The sequence below is a fragment of the Strix aluco genome, chromosome 5, assembly GCF_031877795.1.
Source record: "Strix aluco isolate bStrAlu1 chromosome 5, bStrAlu1.hap1, whole genome shotgun sequence".
In the NCBI taxonomy this organism is placed as follows: Eukaryota; Metazoa; Chordata; class Aves; order Strigiformes; family Strigidae; genus Strix; species Strix aluco.
The window spans coordinates 54647970-54667146 of NC_133935.1; the positions used below are offsets into that span (position 1 = coordinate 54647970).

At 44.8% G+C, this 19177-nt stretch overlaps 1 protein-coding gene across 3 annotated transcripts in view; it reads left to right on the forward strand.

The window, feature by feature from the left end:
• Positions 1-16445: 16445 nt before the first annotated feature.
• The window catches only part of NELL2 (neural EGFL like 2), a 160834-nt gene continuing 158102 nt past the window's right edge, over positions 16446-19177 (forward strand). For 2 of the 3 annotated variants that reach the window (XM_074827403.1, XM_074827406.1), the window contains exons 1-2: positions 16446-16904; positions 17066-17194. In XM_074827403.1, coding sequence (XP_074683504.1) covers positions 16850-16904; positions 17066-17194 — 184 coding nt within the window. In that variant the 5' untranslated portion in view covers positions 16446-16849. The remainder of the gene's footprint in view (positions 16905-17065; positions 17195-19177) is intronic. The other variant, XM_074827405.1, reaches the window with a different exon arrangement.

Below are 19177 nucleotides of genomic sequence, written 5' to 3' on the forward strand. Positions count from 1 at the left end.
GCAGCTCTGACTCTAAAAGTCTTGACATTGCTTACACAGGGATTTTTAAAAAAATTCATTTCAGGTATCTTCTCATTTACTTTTTTGCTTCAGAGTGTTTAGGTGCATCCGAGTCATATTTTCAAGTTTTTATCTATGAACATGAGTAACGAATGCTTTTCTTTTTTATTTTTTTTTCTTCAGTGAAAGCCGATAGTCTCATGCAATTGCTTGCTGCTAGCTGTGGCCTTCAGAAAAACAGCAAACATCCCAAGAGTCAAAGTGAAATATGAGTGCTGCTGAGATAGCCATCAAAACTTCTCTGCTTTTTAGGCTTTTTATGGGGGAACTGCATAATCATGAAGGGCAAGAAAAGGTGTTAGCAAGTCGTGCGGGGCTTTATGGTGGGAATAAGAGGTACAGGAACAGAAGCTTTCTGATGAACAGAAGGCACAGAGTAGAAAATATGTTTCTGTCAGAGCCATCTGTTGCGGATCTCCCCAGGCTCAGCTGTAGATACGGGTGGAGATCTCTGTAAGATGATGGAAGAATTATCTGTTGGTAGGAGTTTTTAACTTGTATATATAGATTGAAAAGTTTTGTTACCAGTAATTGTAAAGTCCTGGTGGTTTTGGACGAGACAATCTGCATGTTCTGCTATAGGGTTACTATATCAACCAGAGATGATCCTGCTTAAAACACAGATCCTTACAGAATTACAGAGGAACTGGCTGTCAAAAATCATCTTTGATCAGGTGATTATAAATCAGTTAAAACAGGTCTGTAACTAAGGTTTTGGATTCAGAATGGCAATTTTGTGTGTGTGAAATAAAGCTCAGTGGAGTGAGGAGCTCAAGAATTTTTATGTGAAGGAGGCTTGTAGTTAATTCAAGCTAGAAGTGTGTATTATTTAGGAATTTTCTTGTGTATTGAAGGCACAAGGGCAAAATGGTAGGAAAGGAAACTTGACCTGCCTGGCAAAAATAAGCACCCACAGAAAGTGTTTAAAAGTGAGCAGAAACCTGTCTCTAATAGAAAAGGATCTGACACTTAAGAGACCTGTCAAAGGTCAGAAAATGAAGAGATAAACTGAAAATGTACAAAAGCCTCACTGAGCTGCACCTAATGAAGAAAATTAAAATAAAAAGCAGGAGATACTGTATCCTCTGAAACAGAAAGAGACCAGAAAGTAAGAAGTATGGGAACTGCTGACTGACAGATAGAAATTAAAGGCTAATCCAGGTATGGCCCAACAGTGAATGAATCCCAGTCCCAGAATCTGGGAAGGGGATAGTGCTGGGATGTGAATGAGGATAGCGGGGTGATGGAAGTCATCCTTTCCCAAGGCAAAAGCAAACTGGAAGGCATATCTGCACAGTGTGTTGTGGTCAGGTGTGAAGCAGCTCCGCCGCTGCTGTGGCCTGGCTGGGTGGAAGCCAGCTCTGGAGCAGGCACTGCTGAGCTGCATCAGGGCAAAGCTGGCAGCAAGCTAACACGCTCTGCTGCCAAGGCTTATGACTGTGGAAAGCAAACATAGTTCTCATGCAGCCCTTCCACCCAGCACTAATTGGTGGCTTGAAAGGCCTCATCCAGTTTTGAGCCGTCTTTAGTAAAAACCTGAAGTAAGGCAGGCTTCATCGCCCACTCAGAAATGTGGGAAACTCGGTTCCAGTCTGGGCAAGCAGCAAGTGACACTTCCCCAATCCCAAACTGCGAGTTAGGCAGATGGCCTTAACCAAACAGAAATTTTATTGTAGGGTTTAAACATATTGAGAGGGGAAACCTGAGCAATCTGCCATGAGCAGGGCAAACACTTCAAATAATTTACTGGCAATAATCCTGACCACACCTTCTCCTTCACTGCTGTGATGAGTGAGGTGAGAAGTGTTTGCTGGCTGCTAGGCTGATACATAAAATGGGGTAGTGAGCGGCCTGGAGACCTGATGCTTCCCTGCTCTATAGAAACTGAGGCAGCTGCATGTATGTTAAAAACTCCACAAATCCTGAGCTGTCAGAGCCCTGCACATGTACATACATGTACATGAAAGGCAACCCAGTTGAATCCCTCTTCCAGCTGAGAAGCTGATGGATGTGGGATCTAGTCCTTTTGAGCTGCTCCTGCTCATTTTTTGGTGGATGAGCATATCTGTTGTCATTGCTCAGCAGTCTTGCCCTCTCTGCTCTCTAAGTCCATCCTCCAGCTGCAGTTTTACCCTGCTTCTGGCATGGCCTGGCCTTCAGCCCTCCCTTTCCCAAGAACCACCCCTCCATGCTCCAGCATTCCTTTGTTTTGGAAAAGCTGCAAGGACAGGCAGGATCTATATGAAGTCCTTGTGAGTACAGGGCGATTTTTCTCAACACTCTTTCCCTTCATTTAGAGTGTCTCAGGGTCTTTGAAAGAAATGCCTCCCCCAAATTTAGTGAAATAAACCACCACAAAACCAAAAGTAGGACTAGGTGATGTCCCAAACATTATTTCTCTCTATCCTGACACTTCACCTGCTTCCTAGGAGATGCTGGCAGAGTGCTTGTCTTCTGTGGGCATCTCTTCTTCTGCCACCTCCAGGGAGAAACATGCTGCTTCATGGCATGAGCAAAAGGAAAAAAAAAAGAAGTGGAGGAGGGAGATATAGATAATCACAGCTCAGTTGGATTTTGTCCTATATGAACCCCAGAAAAGATTTTAGGGAATAAGTAAGGATGAAAAAGCAAATAAGAAGTGGACTGAATCTATCTAGATTTAAGGAAAGCGTTGAGACAGGGTGTGCCTAACAGGAACTAGTATTTGAGTAAGAGATGACAGAGGATTAATTCTGACATTGTAAAACAGAGGACGTTGCTGGATTACATGAGTAGAGAGCAATAGTTACATTCCTTGTGAGGCAGCCTTGGGCCCAGTCTGGTTTGATGTTTTCCTTCGTGACCTTGGTGCAAGAACTAGACGTGTGCTTACAAAATCTGCAGATGACACAAAGCTGGTACGTACAGCTAATACAGACCAGAGGAAGACTTGATTATTATGCAGGAAAAATTAGATGACCTTGTGGAACAGCAGAATAGAAACAGCATGAAATTTAATAATCCAAAGTGCAAAATCATGCCCTTGAAGACTAATCACCAGAACTTTTGCTGTAGGAAAGGGGTTCGTGAACCGAAGAAAGGAGATGAACAAACTGATTGACCATAGGATGGCCATGAGCCCCTCTGTGCTATATGGCTGTGAAAACAGCTAATGATGCTCCAAAATGTACCTGGCGAGAATATGCAGCAGAATTGGAAAGGAATTAGTAGCAGGGTAAAATGTATTGGGCTCAGATGATCATATGCGTTTCTGCTCATCTGTGTTCAAAAGATACTTTAAACTGTAACAAATGCAGACAAAGGCAGGTATGTACAAGTAGGAAAGGTCAGATGGGGTAGCAGTGATTACCATTTCTGTGTCATGTGCCCTTTATTCTTCTCCCTCCCCCCAAGCTGTCATACAAGATTGCTGCTCTGTGTTTATGTTGTCTTTACTGAGTTATTCCCATTCCCTAAGGAATATTCCAGTCGCCTGAACAGTCCACTGATGTATAACTTCATTATGGATGAAGGGGAAATGTTTACCTTTCTTTCTTTCATCAGCAGTTGGCTATAGTAGGATATTAAGACAAGCATGTAGAGTCTTCTCGTAGTCCCAGGAAATCAGCCCACGTCTGTCAGCTGTATCCTCTTTACCTGCTTGAGGCTGAACTGACCCACAGGGCTGAGCAGGAGTGATGGAGATGCCAGCAGCGTCCACGCAATGACAGCTTGGTACCCAAGTGCTGCTCCATCCACATGCTTCTCTCTCCTGCAGCCCTATTGCTGAGGTGTCTCTTTACTGGACTTTGCTGAGCTAGGGCACATCTATCATGAAAGAATAGAGTTCTCTATTCTTAGAGAGGCCAAGAGAGGGGGCAGCAGAACTGACATCCTGGACTTCCAAAGGGCTGACTTTGACTTGTTTAGGCACCTGTTTGACAGAATCCCTTGGGAGATGGTCCTGAAGGTTATAGGGGTCCAGGAAGGCTGGGCACTCTCTAAGAAGAAAGTCTTAATGACTCAGGAGCCGGCTGTCCCCAGGTGCTGTAAGAGAAGCTGGCGACAGAGAAGGCCACCCTGGCTGAACAGGGAGCTTTGGCTGCAACTCAGGGAGAAAAGGAGAGTTTACGGCCTTTGGAAGAAGGGGCTAGCCACTCACAGTGATTACAAAGATGCTGTGAGGCTATGCAGGGCGGAAATCAGGAGGTCTAAAGCCCAGCTAGAAATTAATCTGGCTTCAGCAGACAAAGATAACAAGAAATGTTTCTATAATTACGTCAACAGCAAAAGAAAGACCAGGGAGAGCCTCCATCCCCTGCTAGATGCAGGAGGAAACATGGTTAACAAGCAACAAGGAAAAGGCTCAGGTGCTTAATGTCTTCTTTGCCTCAGTCTTTAATAACAAGACTAGTTGTACTGAAGGAATTCAGCCTCTTCAGCCAGAAGACAGAGACTGGGAGAACGACCCCCCCACAATCCAGGAGGAGATAGTCAGTGACCTACTGCATCACATCGACACACACAAGTCTATGGGACTGGATGGGATACACCTGAGGGTGCTGAAGGAGCTGGCTGGGGTGCTCACCAAGCCGCTTTCCATCATTTACCAGCAGTCCTGGCTGACCGGGGAGGTCCCGACAGATTGGAAATCGGCCAAGGTGACACCCATCTATAAGAAGGGTCGGAAGGACGATCCAGCAAATTACAGGCCTGTCAGCTTGACGTCGGTGCCAGGGAAGGTGATGGAGCAGATCATCCTGAGTACCATCATACAACACATGCGGGACAACCAGATAGAGGTCCAGTCAGCATGGGTTTATGAAAGGCAGGTCCTGCTTGATAAACCTGATCTCCTTCTACAACAGGGCGACCCGCTTAGTGGATGAAGGAAAAGCTGTGGATGTTGTCTACCTTGACTTCAGTAAGGCCTTTGACACCATTTCCCACAGCATTCTCCTGGCAAAACTGGCTGCTTGTGGCTTGGATGGGCACACGCTTTGCTGGGTAAAAAACTGGCTGGATGGCCGGGCCCAAAGAGTTGTGGTGAACGGAGTTAAATCCAGTTGGCAGCTGGTCACGAGTGGTGTCCCCCAGGGCTCGGTTTTGGGACCACTCTTGTTTAACACCTTTATTGATGATCTAGATGAGGGGATCGAGTGCACCCTCAGTAAGTTTGCAGATGACACCAAGCTGGGTGGGAGTGTTGATCTGCTCGAGGGTAGGGAGGCTCTGCAGAGAGACCTGGACAGGCTGGAGCGATGGGCTAAGGACAACTGGATGAGTTTCAGTAAGGCCAAATGCCGGGTGCTGCACTTGGGCCACGACAACCCCCAGCAGCGCTACAGGCTTGGGGAGGAGTGGCTGGAGAGCTGCCAGTCAGTGAGGGACCTGGGGGTGTTGATTGACAGCTGGCTGAATATGAGCCAACCGTGTGCCCAGGTGGCCAAGAAGGCCAATGGCATCCTGGCTTGTATCAGCAATAGCGTGGCCAGCAGGGACAGGGAAGTGATCTTACTTACCCCTGTACTCGGCATTGGTGAGGCCGCACCTCGATTACTGTGTTCAGTTTTGGGCCCCTCACTACAAAAAGGACATTGAATTACTCGAGTGTGTCCAAAGAAGGGCAACAAAGCTGGTGAAGGGTCTGGAGGACAGGTCTTATGATGAGCGGCTGAGGGAACTGGGGTTGTTTCGTCTGGAGACCTCATCGCCCCCTACAACTACCTGAAAGGAGGTTGCAGAGAGATGGGGATGAGTCTCTTTGACCAAGTAACAAGAGATAGGACAAGAGGGAATGGCCTCAAGTTGCACCAGGGAAGGTTTAGACTAGGTATTAGGAAGTATTTCTTTACACAATGGGTTGTTAGGTGTTGGAATGGGCAGTGGTGGTCTCCCCATCCCTGGAGGTGTTTAAGAGTTGTGTTGACATAGCGCTTAGGGATATGGTGTAGTTGGGAACTGGCAGTGCTAGGTTAATGGTTGGACTAGGTGATCTTCAAGGTCTTTTCCAACCTAGATGATTCTGTGATTCTGTGATTCTGAGCTACTCCACATTTACATCAGTGCAAGGAAAAAAAGAGGCTTGAGCCTAGTGTGAGGATTTCAGTGCACTCCTGTCATTTTCCTCCTCTTCCTCCTGCCTTTCATGTTTTCTGGACCCGTCTGGGGCCAGAAGGAGGAAAGGAGATGCTTTGGTGGATTGCCCAATGGGAGCTTTCAGCAAACCCCCTCCCATCAGCACTGTAATCTGTGAAAAATATCTTGCAATAAGGACAGGCTGTTCATTTTCCTCTGTGCACAGTTTGGCTCACCCCTTGTAAGCAGAGGCTATCTTTAGCATGTCGTCGGTCTTTTTTATGAAGAGATATAAAAGCTCCCGCAGCAGGAGTTCTCTGGCTCTGAGACTGGGTGAAGGAATGAGGCTGTGACAGACTGCTTAGCTGACCCCACCGTTCAGAGCCATCTGCTTGCCAAGATTTCTCAGCTATGAAGAGAGAGGCAGACACTGCCCTTCTCAGTGGTGGTGTGTCACCGTATGTATTGAGCACTACTCAGAGATTAAGAAGGGTTCAAATAAAATGAAACCCAAACAGTTTAAATAGATGAACAGAAAGTACTTTGTACTATCTGCTATTTTAAAATAATCCCTCTAGTTGTAAAAAAGAAACAAAATGTAGTAGTTCTCCTCTCCCAAATGCAAATCAGCAAGGCTCTCCCATAATTCATTCAGACCCCATTAATGAGTATAAGCAGTTTAAGCCATTTGTTTTATGGCCATATCTCTGCAGTTTCTTATGCTGAACATCATTTCCTTTCCTGTTGCTAGCTTTGCAACAAGTCCCAAGAGTTATTTACAGACACCTTAGTTTTACCTGATTTAACAGCTTTGTGTTGTCAGCAGTTTTGCCATCTCACTGTATTCGCTCTCTTCCTGGTCATTAATAAATAGATGGGGCTGGAGAAAGAGTGGAATTAATCCTAGCAGTGATCCTCTAGTACAGTCCCTATGGCATCACACTCTTACCACCTTTTCATCCCAATCATCTGCCATTCATCTCCATCCTTTTCTCTCTCTTTAACCTGTAACAAAGACCTTATCTCCCACCCCAGGGTTACTGAGTTTCCTTAAAAGCCTCATGTGAATGATATTATCAAATGTCTTTGTAATGCATATCCCGTGATTCTCTTTTAGTCAATATTTTGCTAACTCTTTATAACATTTGAACAGGTCAGGAAAGCACAATTTATCCTCACTGATAAGTATATCAATTTATCTCTGTTGATCTGTGCTGACTTGCAATTTATCCATCCTGATTTTTTCTCCCTCTCCTCCATATCACCTGTAGGTGTTTTATAACAATTTTAAATGATTTTCTCAACCATTTTCCCTGTTAATGAATGAAGATTCTCTAGATTTCAGTTCTGAGGGTCAGTCGTAAGAGCTATTTTAAAGATTGCTATAATGTTGGCCATTTTCCAGTTAGGCAGCAGAGTGGCCGTTTTAATGATGAATTACATATCTTTAATGATAAGTTATGGTAGCCTGAAATTGTGCTTCATTCTTAGGATTTCCTCAGAATCTCTGATGAATTTCATTTGGTACCATGAATTATTGGAAGATATATTTCTGGAGTTGTTACACCACTGATATTTTTAATATCTTTTATCCAACAGAGCTTTCACATCATTACATGTAACTTCAGAGTAAAGATTCACCCCCAGCCCTTCTTTTCTGACACACAAATAAATCATTTACCTTCACTGCAATCTTTTTTCACCCTGTGCCTTCTTCCTTTACACTTAGCAGTCTAGTAAACCTATGTATAATAGTCAGCTTTCCATATGTGATTTACTTACATCACTTGTCATCATGCATTTTACTGTTTTTGTGTACTTTCTGAGCTTCGTCTTACTGTATGAGTTGTATGTCGCCTGCCAAATCTTCCATTTTATTTGCATTGCTTTAACTGGGTATCTATTCCTGAAAGGTGCTCTGGGGATCAAAATTAATCCTTGAATTTTACCATTTAATTATCCTGTGCCTTCCCTTGTTTCTTGTTCTGAACTGTGGAGATCTCCTAAAGCACAGGTTATAAACAGCTTCCACTCTAAAGTTATGAATCACATTTTTCAAAAATAATTATTTATCTGGAAGAAAAAGCCCTGTTTTAAATGCTGATATTTTATTTTTAAAATGAAAATATTTTCCTTACATTATTTAGCCTGAACATGATTCCATTCAGTCATACTTGTAATTCTATCACCTTCAAGGGAAATACTCATCTAAATAGGGATATTAAAATTATTCGCACTGTGATTATTGTACTTGGGACCTTACTTTCTGAACCAAACCCTATTGTTACTAAGCTAATGAGCTCCCTTACACATAGTATTTCTTCATGCTTAATAACTTTGATCCACAGGTATATGGTGTGTTTACAGCACTGGATTTGTTTTTCTAGGATCTAGAATTTTTGTGCTGTCAGTTTCTCCTACACACTCTGAGTTCCCCTCAATGCTTTAGGTGGCACACTTTTAACTTCTACCTGTATTCTCCTCTAAAAAACCTGATCATCATTGAACATCTTTTGCTATTCCCTTCTAATAAAAGTTACTTTTTCACAGTTGCTTCATTTCTTCCCAACTTAGTACTGGTTTCTCAACCACTAGTAACCCTCCCCTCCTTTACCTCTGTACCTTTCTGTAACTTACACACCTGTGATTAACATGCCTGGCTCCTGAATCCTCCTCCTCATCCAAGAAAAATATTGGAAGAAGATGTTATTTTAGGTGTTTAATTTATTTCTCAAGGTTACACCATTGTTAGAATTCAAAACTGAGAATGCAAGGAATTCCCAGCTTCTAAAATTGTTTTTCCATCAGTGGTTAAGTACTGAAGCTATTGACTGCCATCTGTCCCCACTAACAGTCTAATTCCCATAGCCAAGCAGGGATGTTAAAATAGAGGATCTCTATCTTTACATGTGCTTGAACAAGTAAGGAGTAAAACTGCAAGTGGTGTTCGTGAGAAATGTCTAGTGCTCAGACTTTTGAAAAACAGACCACTTAGATTAGGACTAATCAAGCATTTTATAGAGAAATAATTTTCTGCTAGAAATAACTCAAGAGTTGGGTACTTGCTAGAAATAGAGATAAGCCAGGATGAAGCATATGTTGTAATCAGAAGAAGCAGGTACTTGAACCTGGTCCTCCTAGACCTACGTGCATTTTTGCTACTAAGGGGCCAAGGAGTGGGATCTAAAATATATGTTAGAATTTGTCTATAGATGCTAATTTTTAAGAAAATACGGCCCCAAATATTTATCTTCCTTTTGTTTGTTCAAAAAAGGGAATAATGGAATTTATTTAGTATCATGTCCTATGATGATTTAGCTATATTAACAGAGAATTTCAATTTTTTGGCTTAAAAAGCAATGCTAAAGCCATACAAATTTTAAAATGCATCATGAACATTTACACTCCTGAATTGCTGGTCAAATTTATTACCAAACTGTTGGTTCTAGCTTTTTGGAATTTTTAAGTTTATTTATTACACCTGTAGGACTAACCCAGTGAAGCATGACCAAGGTGCAGCGTGCATTTCTTCTTTCTGATGATGCAAGTCTGGTCTCCCTTCAGCTGCAGGAAGATTTGGTGAGACTGGCACTGGGCATGTTTAGTCTCTGCAGTGGAGCAGGCTTCAGAAATCCCCAGACTTTGTCATGCCAGAGTGCAGTACTGTTCAAACCTGCTTCCCTGGGTTCAAAAGCAATCCACCCTGTCCCAGTACTGCAGCATTGGAGCTAACAAACCTTTTCAGCTCTCCCAGCAGAAGAGGCTGATACGGCTTAGGTGTCTGCACCAGTGTAGACAGGCTCCTCACCACCCAGGTTGTTGCCTTTCTTCTACATTTTTCTCTCTAAGGCAGTAGAAATCCAAGGTCCTTTAAGAACTGGAGTTTGATGATGTGTTAATGCTACTACACAATGCTACGCTACTTAAAGGCCTTCTTAATTATGTGATAGACTGATAGAATCATTGAAGCTATTCCAGTTTGCCCCAAAAATACACCTTTGGGTATGAAAACTGTACAGACCAAGTTTGAAGAGACTATTATTTGCCAGGCAGTGTAAGAGATCCTGTGATACTTTCTCTTCAGATATTGCAGAAGTAATTAGACTGTACTAGGAACTGTTAAATTTGTACCTTTGAGGTCACAAGCATGTTTTAAACTACTTTTTTTTCCTCTCTCTAAAATGCAAGAGCCAAAATCTGGCTTTGCTCAGCTGAAAACTAAATGGATGTATGACAGGTATTAATATTCTGTTCCACTGCAGTCCCACTCATGACACACAAAACAGACTGGAGTTCTTTGAAATTATCTGTGCTGGATTTGGGGAATTTGTTGATATGGCAGCTTGTGCCCATGAGAAGAAAAGCAGAGCCCAGTCCTACAAGTGTTTGCTGTTCTTTCCGAGTGAGCGGGGTCTGGGGACGGGGTCTGGATTTGGTCCTGATCCAAAGTTGCCTGGAATCTCTCCACTGACTCTGACCACCACAGCAAGCTGTAAATGTCATCCCCTAACATCTGTGTCAAACCTGTAAAACCCGCATGTTCTCTAAAATGGCATCTGCTTTTAATGAAAATAAAGGCTGGAGAGTTCATTTAGCTTCTTGTAGTCATTAACAAATTCTGCTGGCGAGTATGGATTTGTTCTGATTCCATTCTCAGCCACTGGAATTTGTTTTCCCTTGGTTTTCTACAGTAGGGAGTCTTCTACTATGAGAAATCCTCTCTCCATTTTCGTAACTGCAGATGGAATTACCATATTACATTAGACGGTGGAAGAAGAAAAAAACTGCACCCACCTTCTTTCAGGGGCTCATACTCCAGCCAGCATCTGTTTCCAGTGAGGGCTGTGTAGATTTTTTTTTTTTTATTACAAGAGTAAAACATACCAGATTAAAGTTTTTCCATGCCAGCTTTGTTATCATAAATATTTGTGATGGATATGCTGATCCGTTTTTTAACTGGGGATAATACTTTGGATGGCAAAATGATCAAAACACAAAGCACACTTAGGTCAAGGCAATTTAACTCCAGTCTTGTCTAATTGTTATTGCAGTCTGGACTGACAGAACTGAGACAATTAAATCCTGATCATGAACTATCCTCTTCTTACTTCATATGGTTCTATGCGCCAAATACGCCAGCACTCCTAGTTGACATTTTCTGTGAAAAGACATTTTTAGGCATCATAATGTGTGAAGGCTGCCAGCAGGGCAGTCTATCACTTCTACCTTACATCAAAGGGATGTGCACCCTCTTGGAAGAAGAAAATAACGCTAGTATAAAAAACAAGGCTCTAGCAAGGAAGGTTAATGTGGGCACCTCGCAACTCTGAAGATACTGAGTTCAAATTTGGGAAAATGAGAGCACAGCCTACACTTCCAGATTTCTTCCTTGCCCTTGAATCAAACAAGAATATTTGGGAAAACCTCTGAAAAATACCTTCATCTCTACCTCTCATTAATGTAATTGCCTCCATTTATTTATCTTTCTGTGCTCAGAAGAACGTGGCTGTAACAACAACCTTGAAATTTCCAACGCTCTTGGTGCTGCTTCTCCATTGCCAACTGCACCAGCTGTGGAGCTGCAACCTCAGGTGTAAGATATGAAATACCCTCAAGGGAAGATGGCATAAAAACCCAGGAAGACATGAAACTTTGAGACGTAAAGTGTGTTCCTTAAATAGCTATAGCCTTTGTTTCACAGCTCTATTTTCCGATGGTAAGCAATTTTTGCAATTACAAGTGGGGCAATATCAAATCTGTATGAAACATTCATAACTGTAACTAAAATGGGTGACGTCTCTTCAGCTGATGAGTGCTTGAGAGGAACGCCTTTGATGCCAAACCTTTTTAACGGGGCTGGTACTGTCATGGTCGGGTGTGTAGCTTAGTCAGTTTGACAGGCTCTGCTGGGTCTTTGCCAAGTGCTGTATTTAAATCCCAAGTTCTTTGAGGCTTTCCTGGTCAGAAAGGCAGAGTGCATTTCTGAGAGAGGAAACCTGCAGCGTGCAGGGTGCTAGTACACATACTAGCTCTCACCTAGGGGAAGCTGCAAGACTGATAAATTGTAAAGAAAAGATGAGCAAAAGAGTGGATGTGCATGCATGTTTGTGTGTGAGAAAGGGGGAAAGAGAGAATCTGTGAAAGAGAAAGCTGCTAAAGGGCAGAAAGCATGTGGAGAATCAGAAGACTATGCAAGGGGGTAACTGTGAGGAGGCTAATGAAGAAGCAAAAGTAAATCCTCCTGCTTTACAGGAAAAAATAGAGGTGTGTATGTGTTGGAGGCAGAGGGTGCCACAGGATAAGTTCCCAGATCTGGTCAGGAAGCTGGCAAGAAAAAACTATCTAATAAACACCTGAGGTTTATTCAAGATCAGCACCTGAGCTTTGTTCCTTGCTCTTGAAGCCATCATTTAGAAAACAAGTGAAAATTAGTTTGGTGTTCTCACCTTAGTCCCACATGGCATTTTACACATCACACCACAACTGTATGGTTTTTACACACGACTGTTTTCAGAGACAGAAAATCTGGATCATAATGATATGGTGCAGACAGAAGTCCACATTGAAGGGTATTAACAGAAACTGCAGCAGCATAATTTGCTGCATTTTCCCTGACTGTAACTAATAAAAGCCCTCATCCCCAGGAGTATCAAATTTACTCAAATTAAAAAGCTGCTTCTCTATGACAACAGACTATTCTTCTTGTTTCACTTCGAAAAGTATTATGGAACATCATGTTTTACAAATATTTTTCTGTATAAATGATGCGTTAAAGCACTATAATGTTGAGTAAACAACTATGTGCTTTGCAATATACGAAGACTTTTCTATACTCTCAGAAGAAAAGTTGCATCACTGTTTTGTAAGTAGGTCAGTGACAATTCCTTATGTATTTCTTAAATTCGCATGGACTCTCCAGGTTCCGAGACAGGAATACATGGGTAAAACTACTGTGAATAAAATATTAATGTTTTTCTTTAAAAATAAATAGACCCAGATAAGCTGCAGTAAGAGCTTTCCCAGTGCAGGATTGTCATCTGCCATATGCATGCTTTAAGAGCTTTACGTGGTTCAGTTTATTAGCATATAATTAATACAAGATTAATTAATATGAGATTCCCTTTGCAGTGAAATCATTCATGAATTTGGGGCTTGTAACACATCCCTTAACTCTTCATTTGGCATGAAAATTCTTGTGAATATTAGTCATTATTCAGAAGACCTAATTATTTTTTAGGGTCTAGTAGGGGTTTTGATGAGGTGGGAATGTCAATATCATGATACCTATTTAATCCAAAAATCTCACTGAAACACTGATGACCAGAAAACTGTTTGTAAGTCAGTTGTATTACAGAGCATTAAAGCTGTCTTACACAGTGTGCTCCTGCTAGTGTGACCAGAGCATGGCAGGCTCACCTGCCTGTCAGGCAGGGACATCACCGCCAGGTCCACTCCCCCTTCCAGGAGATTTGGTGGCCGAGTCCAAGGTCAGCTTCTCAGAAAGCCTTTTCATTTACACTTCGTCAAACTGTATGTGTTGTACTGGTGACATGTCCATTGCTGTGGAATTACAGGATGACATTTCATCCTAGATGTTTCGTAAAGAGAAGGTTGTTTCTCTGTAGATGTGGTATGACCAGGTGGTATTCTAAAGAAAGTCACAGGAGAACTCCCATAGCCAGTGCAAATGATTACTCTTCTACAGATGTTTCCTTAAGTAATCCCACCTCTAGCATTTGTAGGGGTCAGAACTATCTTAGCTCGCAAAAAAAAAAAAAAAAAAAAGATACCTCCGAGGCATCTAGACTCTGGAGAGCCTTGAAAATAATTGCTGGGAGATGTAAAAGTTGATATCTGAAATGGGCTTCTTTAGACAGAGACCTTGCTTAATATAGAAAGCACTGGAATATTGTGCTTTCACAATGCATGATTATTATAGATATGTATATGTGGTACCATTTTCTTAGGTCTGTCACCCTTTGCCATGTGTGGAGTAGGTTATGGTAAGCCTCAGTATGAAGTGTACATAGATTTCTTGGCTAAAAACCATGGTTTCCATCAAAGGGAAGAGCATTCCAGCCAGCTGAAGGCATAAAAAAAAATTTCTTTTAGGTATTTTCATAATATCCAGATTTAAGAAAGACTGTGAAACTGTATGTTTCTAGAATGATCAGAAAGTGATTCCATGAGTAGAAATATACATTAGGTTTAGCCAACTATCTGAAAGATCTGATCATCAATATCATATTCCTTCTATCAGTAGAAATTCTCATTTTGCTGTTCACTTACTTCTCAGTTAGCTGAATTATGTCAGTATTGACATCTCCCATAGCAGAAACACAGCTCTGTGTAACATGTATAATGTCAGCCCTGGGCTCCACATAGATAAGAGGGAATAGATAAAGCAGGTGGGATGGCATTTTGAGTGATTTTTCATGTATGTGACACGAAGATGAGTGGCCACTCCCCGGAGATCTATTGAGAGAGAAGTGGATTATCAAAGGCGTGGACTCCACCTGATTTACACGCTTACTCCACTCTGGCAGCCCCAGCTAATGGAAAATGTCAGCAGCTGCTGGCAGATGCAAAGAATTCAAGGCAGATGTTTGCCTCTTTTGGAAGGCAGGTGTTTGCCTTTTTTGGTTTGTTCACTTGTGTGCCTGACTCAACTGGTGGTGGGGCTCACCATGCACCATTATTGCTCTAGATTTTTAACCTCTTTCTTCTCAAATTAATTGATTCTGTTTCACTTATCTGTAACCAATGTGATTGAAATAGCCTGAAAACAATAACCGATGTGTGGCTGTTGTCCAGTAACTCCCCCAAGGAAACACATCATTCGTTAGATGGTGTTAGACACTCTGGCGGCCAGTGGATTTCATTAATTCAGAGCACAGTTCCATGTCACCAACAGGCTGGAGACAAAGCTTTGGGGCACAAGAGGTGCTAGGCTGATTGGGAAGGGAGTGGGATGTTACTATCTCCTATGCCTATGCAAGACATAAGATCGGGGACAGTACGTTACACAGCCGGTTCCAGGAGCAGGATTCTTGGTTTCCAGACCAGTTGCAATGGGAAGCGGCTGTAGAAGCACCTCTCACGGGGCTGTACTGGCTCCATTGCTGGGAGAAGTGGTCTGCAGCTCTTCCGAGGGTGACACAGGTGGTGGGGCACGCTGGAACTGTGTGTTAACACCTGCGCCGTGGATTTGGCTTGAGGGATGGATTGCATTTTCCCACTTTAATCTTTAAACACTCCTCTCTCCTTTTTTTTCTTATAGGAAAGAAGGTGTTTGCTTTGTATGTTGCTTAGGATCTCAGTTGGTTAATCTGGCCTGGAAAGGAGATTTACCATGGTAGTCTTTAAAAAAAAAAAAAGGACACCCCCCCCCCCCCCACTTCCTTTTAGCCTTTGGAATTCTTATTGGGAACAATTTGTAAAGATTACTTGTAAAGATTTTATTATTTGTAAAGATTGTGGAGGACGAATTTGGGGGAGGTCAACAAACAATACTGTAATCACCAGTTGACATTAAGGTTTTACTGACATACATGTGAAACTAGAAAAAAAAGTTAAAAACTCAATCCTTTATTCTGTGGAATTTGACAAACTGGCAACAAGACGTTCTGGCTGGCACACTGGGAGTCTATGAAAGGGAAGGGAAGAATAAGGCTATTCTTAGCCCCCTTTATAGTACACAAAGTAAGGCACGGAAATGTCACTTGCTGGGGGGGAGGAGGGTTTGTTAAGGAGCCGAGGACAGGACCGCTGGGTAAAATCGTCCTTCATGACAGGGCAAACGGGAGCCTGCGGCTGACAGCCCAGCGCTGGCTCCGCACGCTCCCACCTCAGTCAACTACTGGGAAGGTCCCGGTTTCTTGCCCCCGCCCTGAATTATCTTTATTCGTGCTCAAAGGTCAGGCTGAGGTTTCGCCACAGCCCGGACAGCGTTACCTGGGCCCGGGGATTGAAGCGGTGACTTCAACCCGGGCGGATGGCAGCCCAGAGCAGAGGCCGCGCCGCCGGCAGCCGGGGGAGCGCCCCGAGGGCTCGCCGCAAGCGCCGCCCGGCCCCCCCCCCCCGCCGGCCTCGGGCAAGCTCCCCTCAAACTTCCCAGAGGCGGCCTGGGCCCGCCCGGAGCCCCCCCCCCCCCCGACGGCGGGTGCCTCCCCGCGCCCGGCAATCCCCCGGCGGACGGGGCGGCGCCTCCCCCCGGCCCGGCCCTGCCCGGCCCGGCCCGGCCCGGCGGAGGCGGTGGGCGGCTCCTGCGGCCGCGGCATAAACCGGCGGCCCCTCCCGGCGGCTCCGCTGTCCGCTCTGGACGGCGGGGAGGAGAGCGGCGGTCCCGCGGGGGCCGGGCGGCGGCTGCGGCGGTTCTCCAGCCGAGGGGCCGCGCTGGTGGCGGCGGGGCGGGGAGCTGCGGGGCACGGGCGCTGCCGCCTCCGGCTGCCGCGGCCTCGCTCCCTCGCACGGCGGCGGCAGGCTCCGGCGGGCTCCCCCCATTGTCTGCCGCGGGCGGAGGGCTGCGCTGCCCGCCCGCCCCCCGCCCTCGCCTTTGTGTGCTCCGGCCGGCGGCGGGGCGGTGCGGCGCCCGCCGTGATGCGCGCTGCGGGGCGGCGGGGGGTCCGCTCCTCCCGGTGAGAGGCGGGGAGGGACCCAGCCTCTGCCCCGGAGGCTTTTCACCCGCAGCAGCCGGAGGAGGGGGACTATGGACTGAGCGCATCGGTGTACCATGGAGTCCGGCATCCGCTTGAGCTCGCTCTGCCTTCTCCTCTGCCTGGGGCCAGGTAGGCGGCTGCCGGACCCGCCGGGAGGGCGCCCGGGAGCGGGGCCGGGGAGCGCGGCGGCGGCGGTGCCCTGGTCCCCGGGCGGCCGCAGGTGCGGAAGCGGGGGGAGGCTCGGAAAGTTGCGGTGTCGGCGGGTGGGGTAACGGTACTTTCTGGGCCAGTTGCAGGCTTTGGCGTGGACCCCTCGCTGCGGATCGACGTGCTGTCCGAGCTGCAGCTGGGAGGCTCGGCGGAGGGCGTGCGCCAGGTGCCGGGGCTGCACAACGGGAGCAAAGCCTTCCTCTTCCCAGGTACGGCCCTCCCAGCCCGCCCGGCCCCGCTCAACTCTCGCCGTCGGGCCCCCGCGCCGCGCCCGGGGGGTTCGCCCGCCCCGCCACAGCGAGCGGCTGCCCGCTCCTGAGGCACCCGGGGTCCCTTCCCTGCCCTTGTTGCCCGCTTTTCTTCCACTCTCCTTCTCCCACCCCCGCTTTTTTTTTTTTCCTCTCCCCCCCCCCCCCCCCTTTTTTTTTTTTCCTTTGCCTGGTAGACGCTTAATTAAAGTACAGCGAGAACGGGGATGGCAGATGGCTTATTTTGTGAGTCGTGGGGTGCAGTGATGAATAATAGCACCACCCACTCTTCTGCTTTACTTGGGAAACGCTAAACATACCCCAGTTCCAGCTAAGGAAATGCTCACTGAAAGTTTCATGTGAATCGAGCAAAACACTGAAATGAAGTGCCCCGGAGGAGTGAGGCATGAGATGCTGAAAATAAGAATAACCTTTTTTACCATGGGAAAGTGGCCCTTGTGAGATTCTATGTCATACCGCTCGTTAGAAACAAAGAATGAGTTTTAGTCTCTTTTAGTGCTTGTGATTTTTTTTTTTGTTGTTGTTCATATTGGGACTAGAAATAAACTAGTAGTCTTGTTAGATCTTTCAAACATACATTTAGGAGGCTTATTAAAAAATAATTAACCTTCCTTATATCGTAACTTATAAAGGACTGTAACTCTCAATGGCTAGTTGAATTTATTGGCATAGGTTGCATTACCTACACTTGTTTATTATCAGTGTATTTTTGAATTGAACTTTAATAATGTACTGATACATTAAATGAAGCTGGAGTCAAGAACGTTTTCAGGAGAAAACTCTAATTAAAAAAAAAGCCTAAAAATGGCCTTTAGAATCAAGTCTCTTATCTGAAGGATGATAAAATGCTCCTTAGAAATGTGACTAAACCAGAGCAAGGAATATGGCTCAACATCTGGTGAAGCAAGAGCAAATCTCTGCATTAGTCTGTAGTTCTGAAATAGGGTGACTTCTTTGCTGGCTGCTTGTGTTGTACCAGGAGTTTCAGCTCGGATGTGAAAACATTTCTACTGCAACAGGCAAGAGGCTGTGTTTCCCGTACAGAAGAGTTATAATTCAAGGGAGATAAGATCTGGAAAGGGAATTTCTTTTTCATGTTTGCATTAATGAGATAATTTATCAGAAGCTAATAGTTGCCAAAGGCTTTGCTGCTTTTTTTTTTTAAGGTGATCTCTCTGGTGGTGTTCTTCCCCAGTACAGCCAGCGTGTGTCACTCTGGCCGCATGGGCATCTGCGTTCGAAACCCTGACACATGCTGGTTTGAAACATCCGTGATGGGCTTGTGGCTGCAGAGGGGTGTCTGCTTCGAATGGCAACACGTTTGTGTGGCTGTGGGGTTCGTGTACTAAAATAGCTGTCATTTTTAAGGTATGGCTCTGAGTTGAGGCCCTGTTGTGCTATAATGGGTTGGGGTGAGGGGGAAGTCAAAGCTCCCTTTGACTTCAGTGGTAACAGGATTAGAGGTTTGTAAGAATGAGACTACTTATTGTGTATTTTCCCAGTGTCAGGACAAAAAAATTTCTGGATTACTAAAGAATTTTTTTCAAGTAGTTTCCTCTTTCTTTGCAATTATGAGTGTACATAGTTCCTAAATGGGTTAGCAGTTTAGTCATAACAAAAGGAGATAGGAGCTTTAAATTTTCACATCAACCTTTTTATCTTGTTGAGAGGAGTCAGAGGGAATAACAAGGACAAAATCACTTGGGTCTAAATGGTGAAGTCACTCGGTATTCCTTGGGAAGTCTTCAGTGGCCTGCAGGGCTGGAGATATTTTTCCTGCTACTGCATAAGATGACTGCTGATTTTGCCTATGGTGAATGGGGTCCTTACTGAGCAGACAGATTTTCAAACTTGCATTTAGAAGTAGAGAAATTTCCTTCCTTGATCAGACCACTGGGTCCACTTACTCGTTTTTGTTCTGCT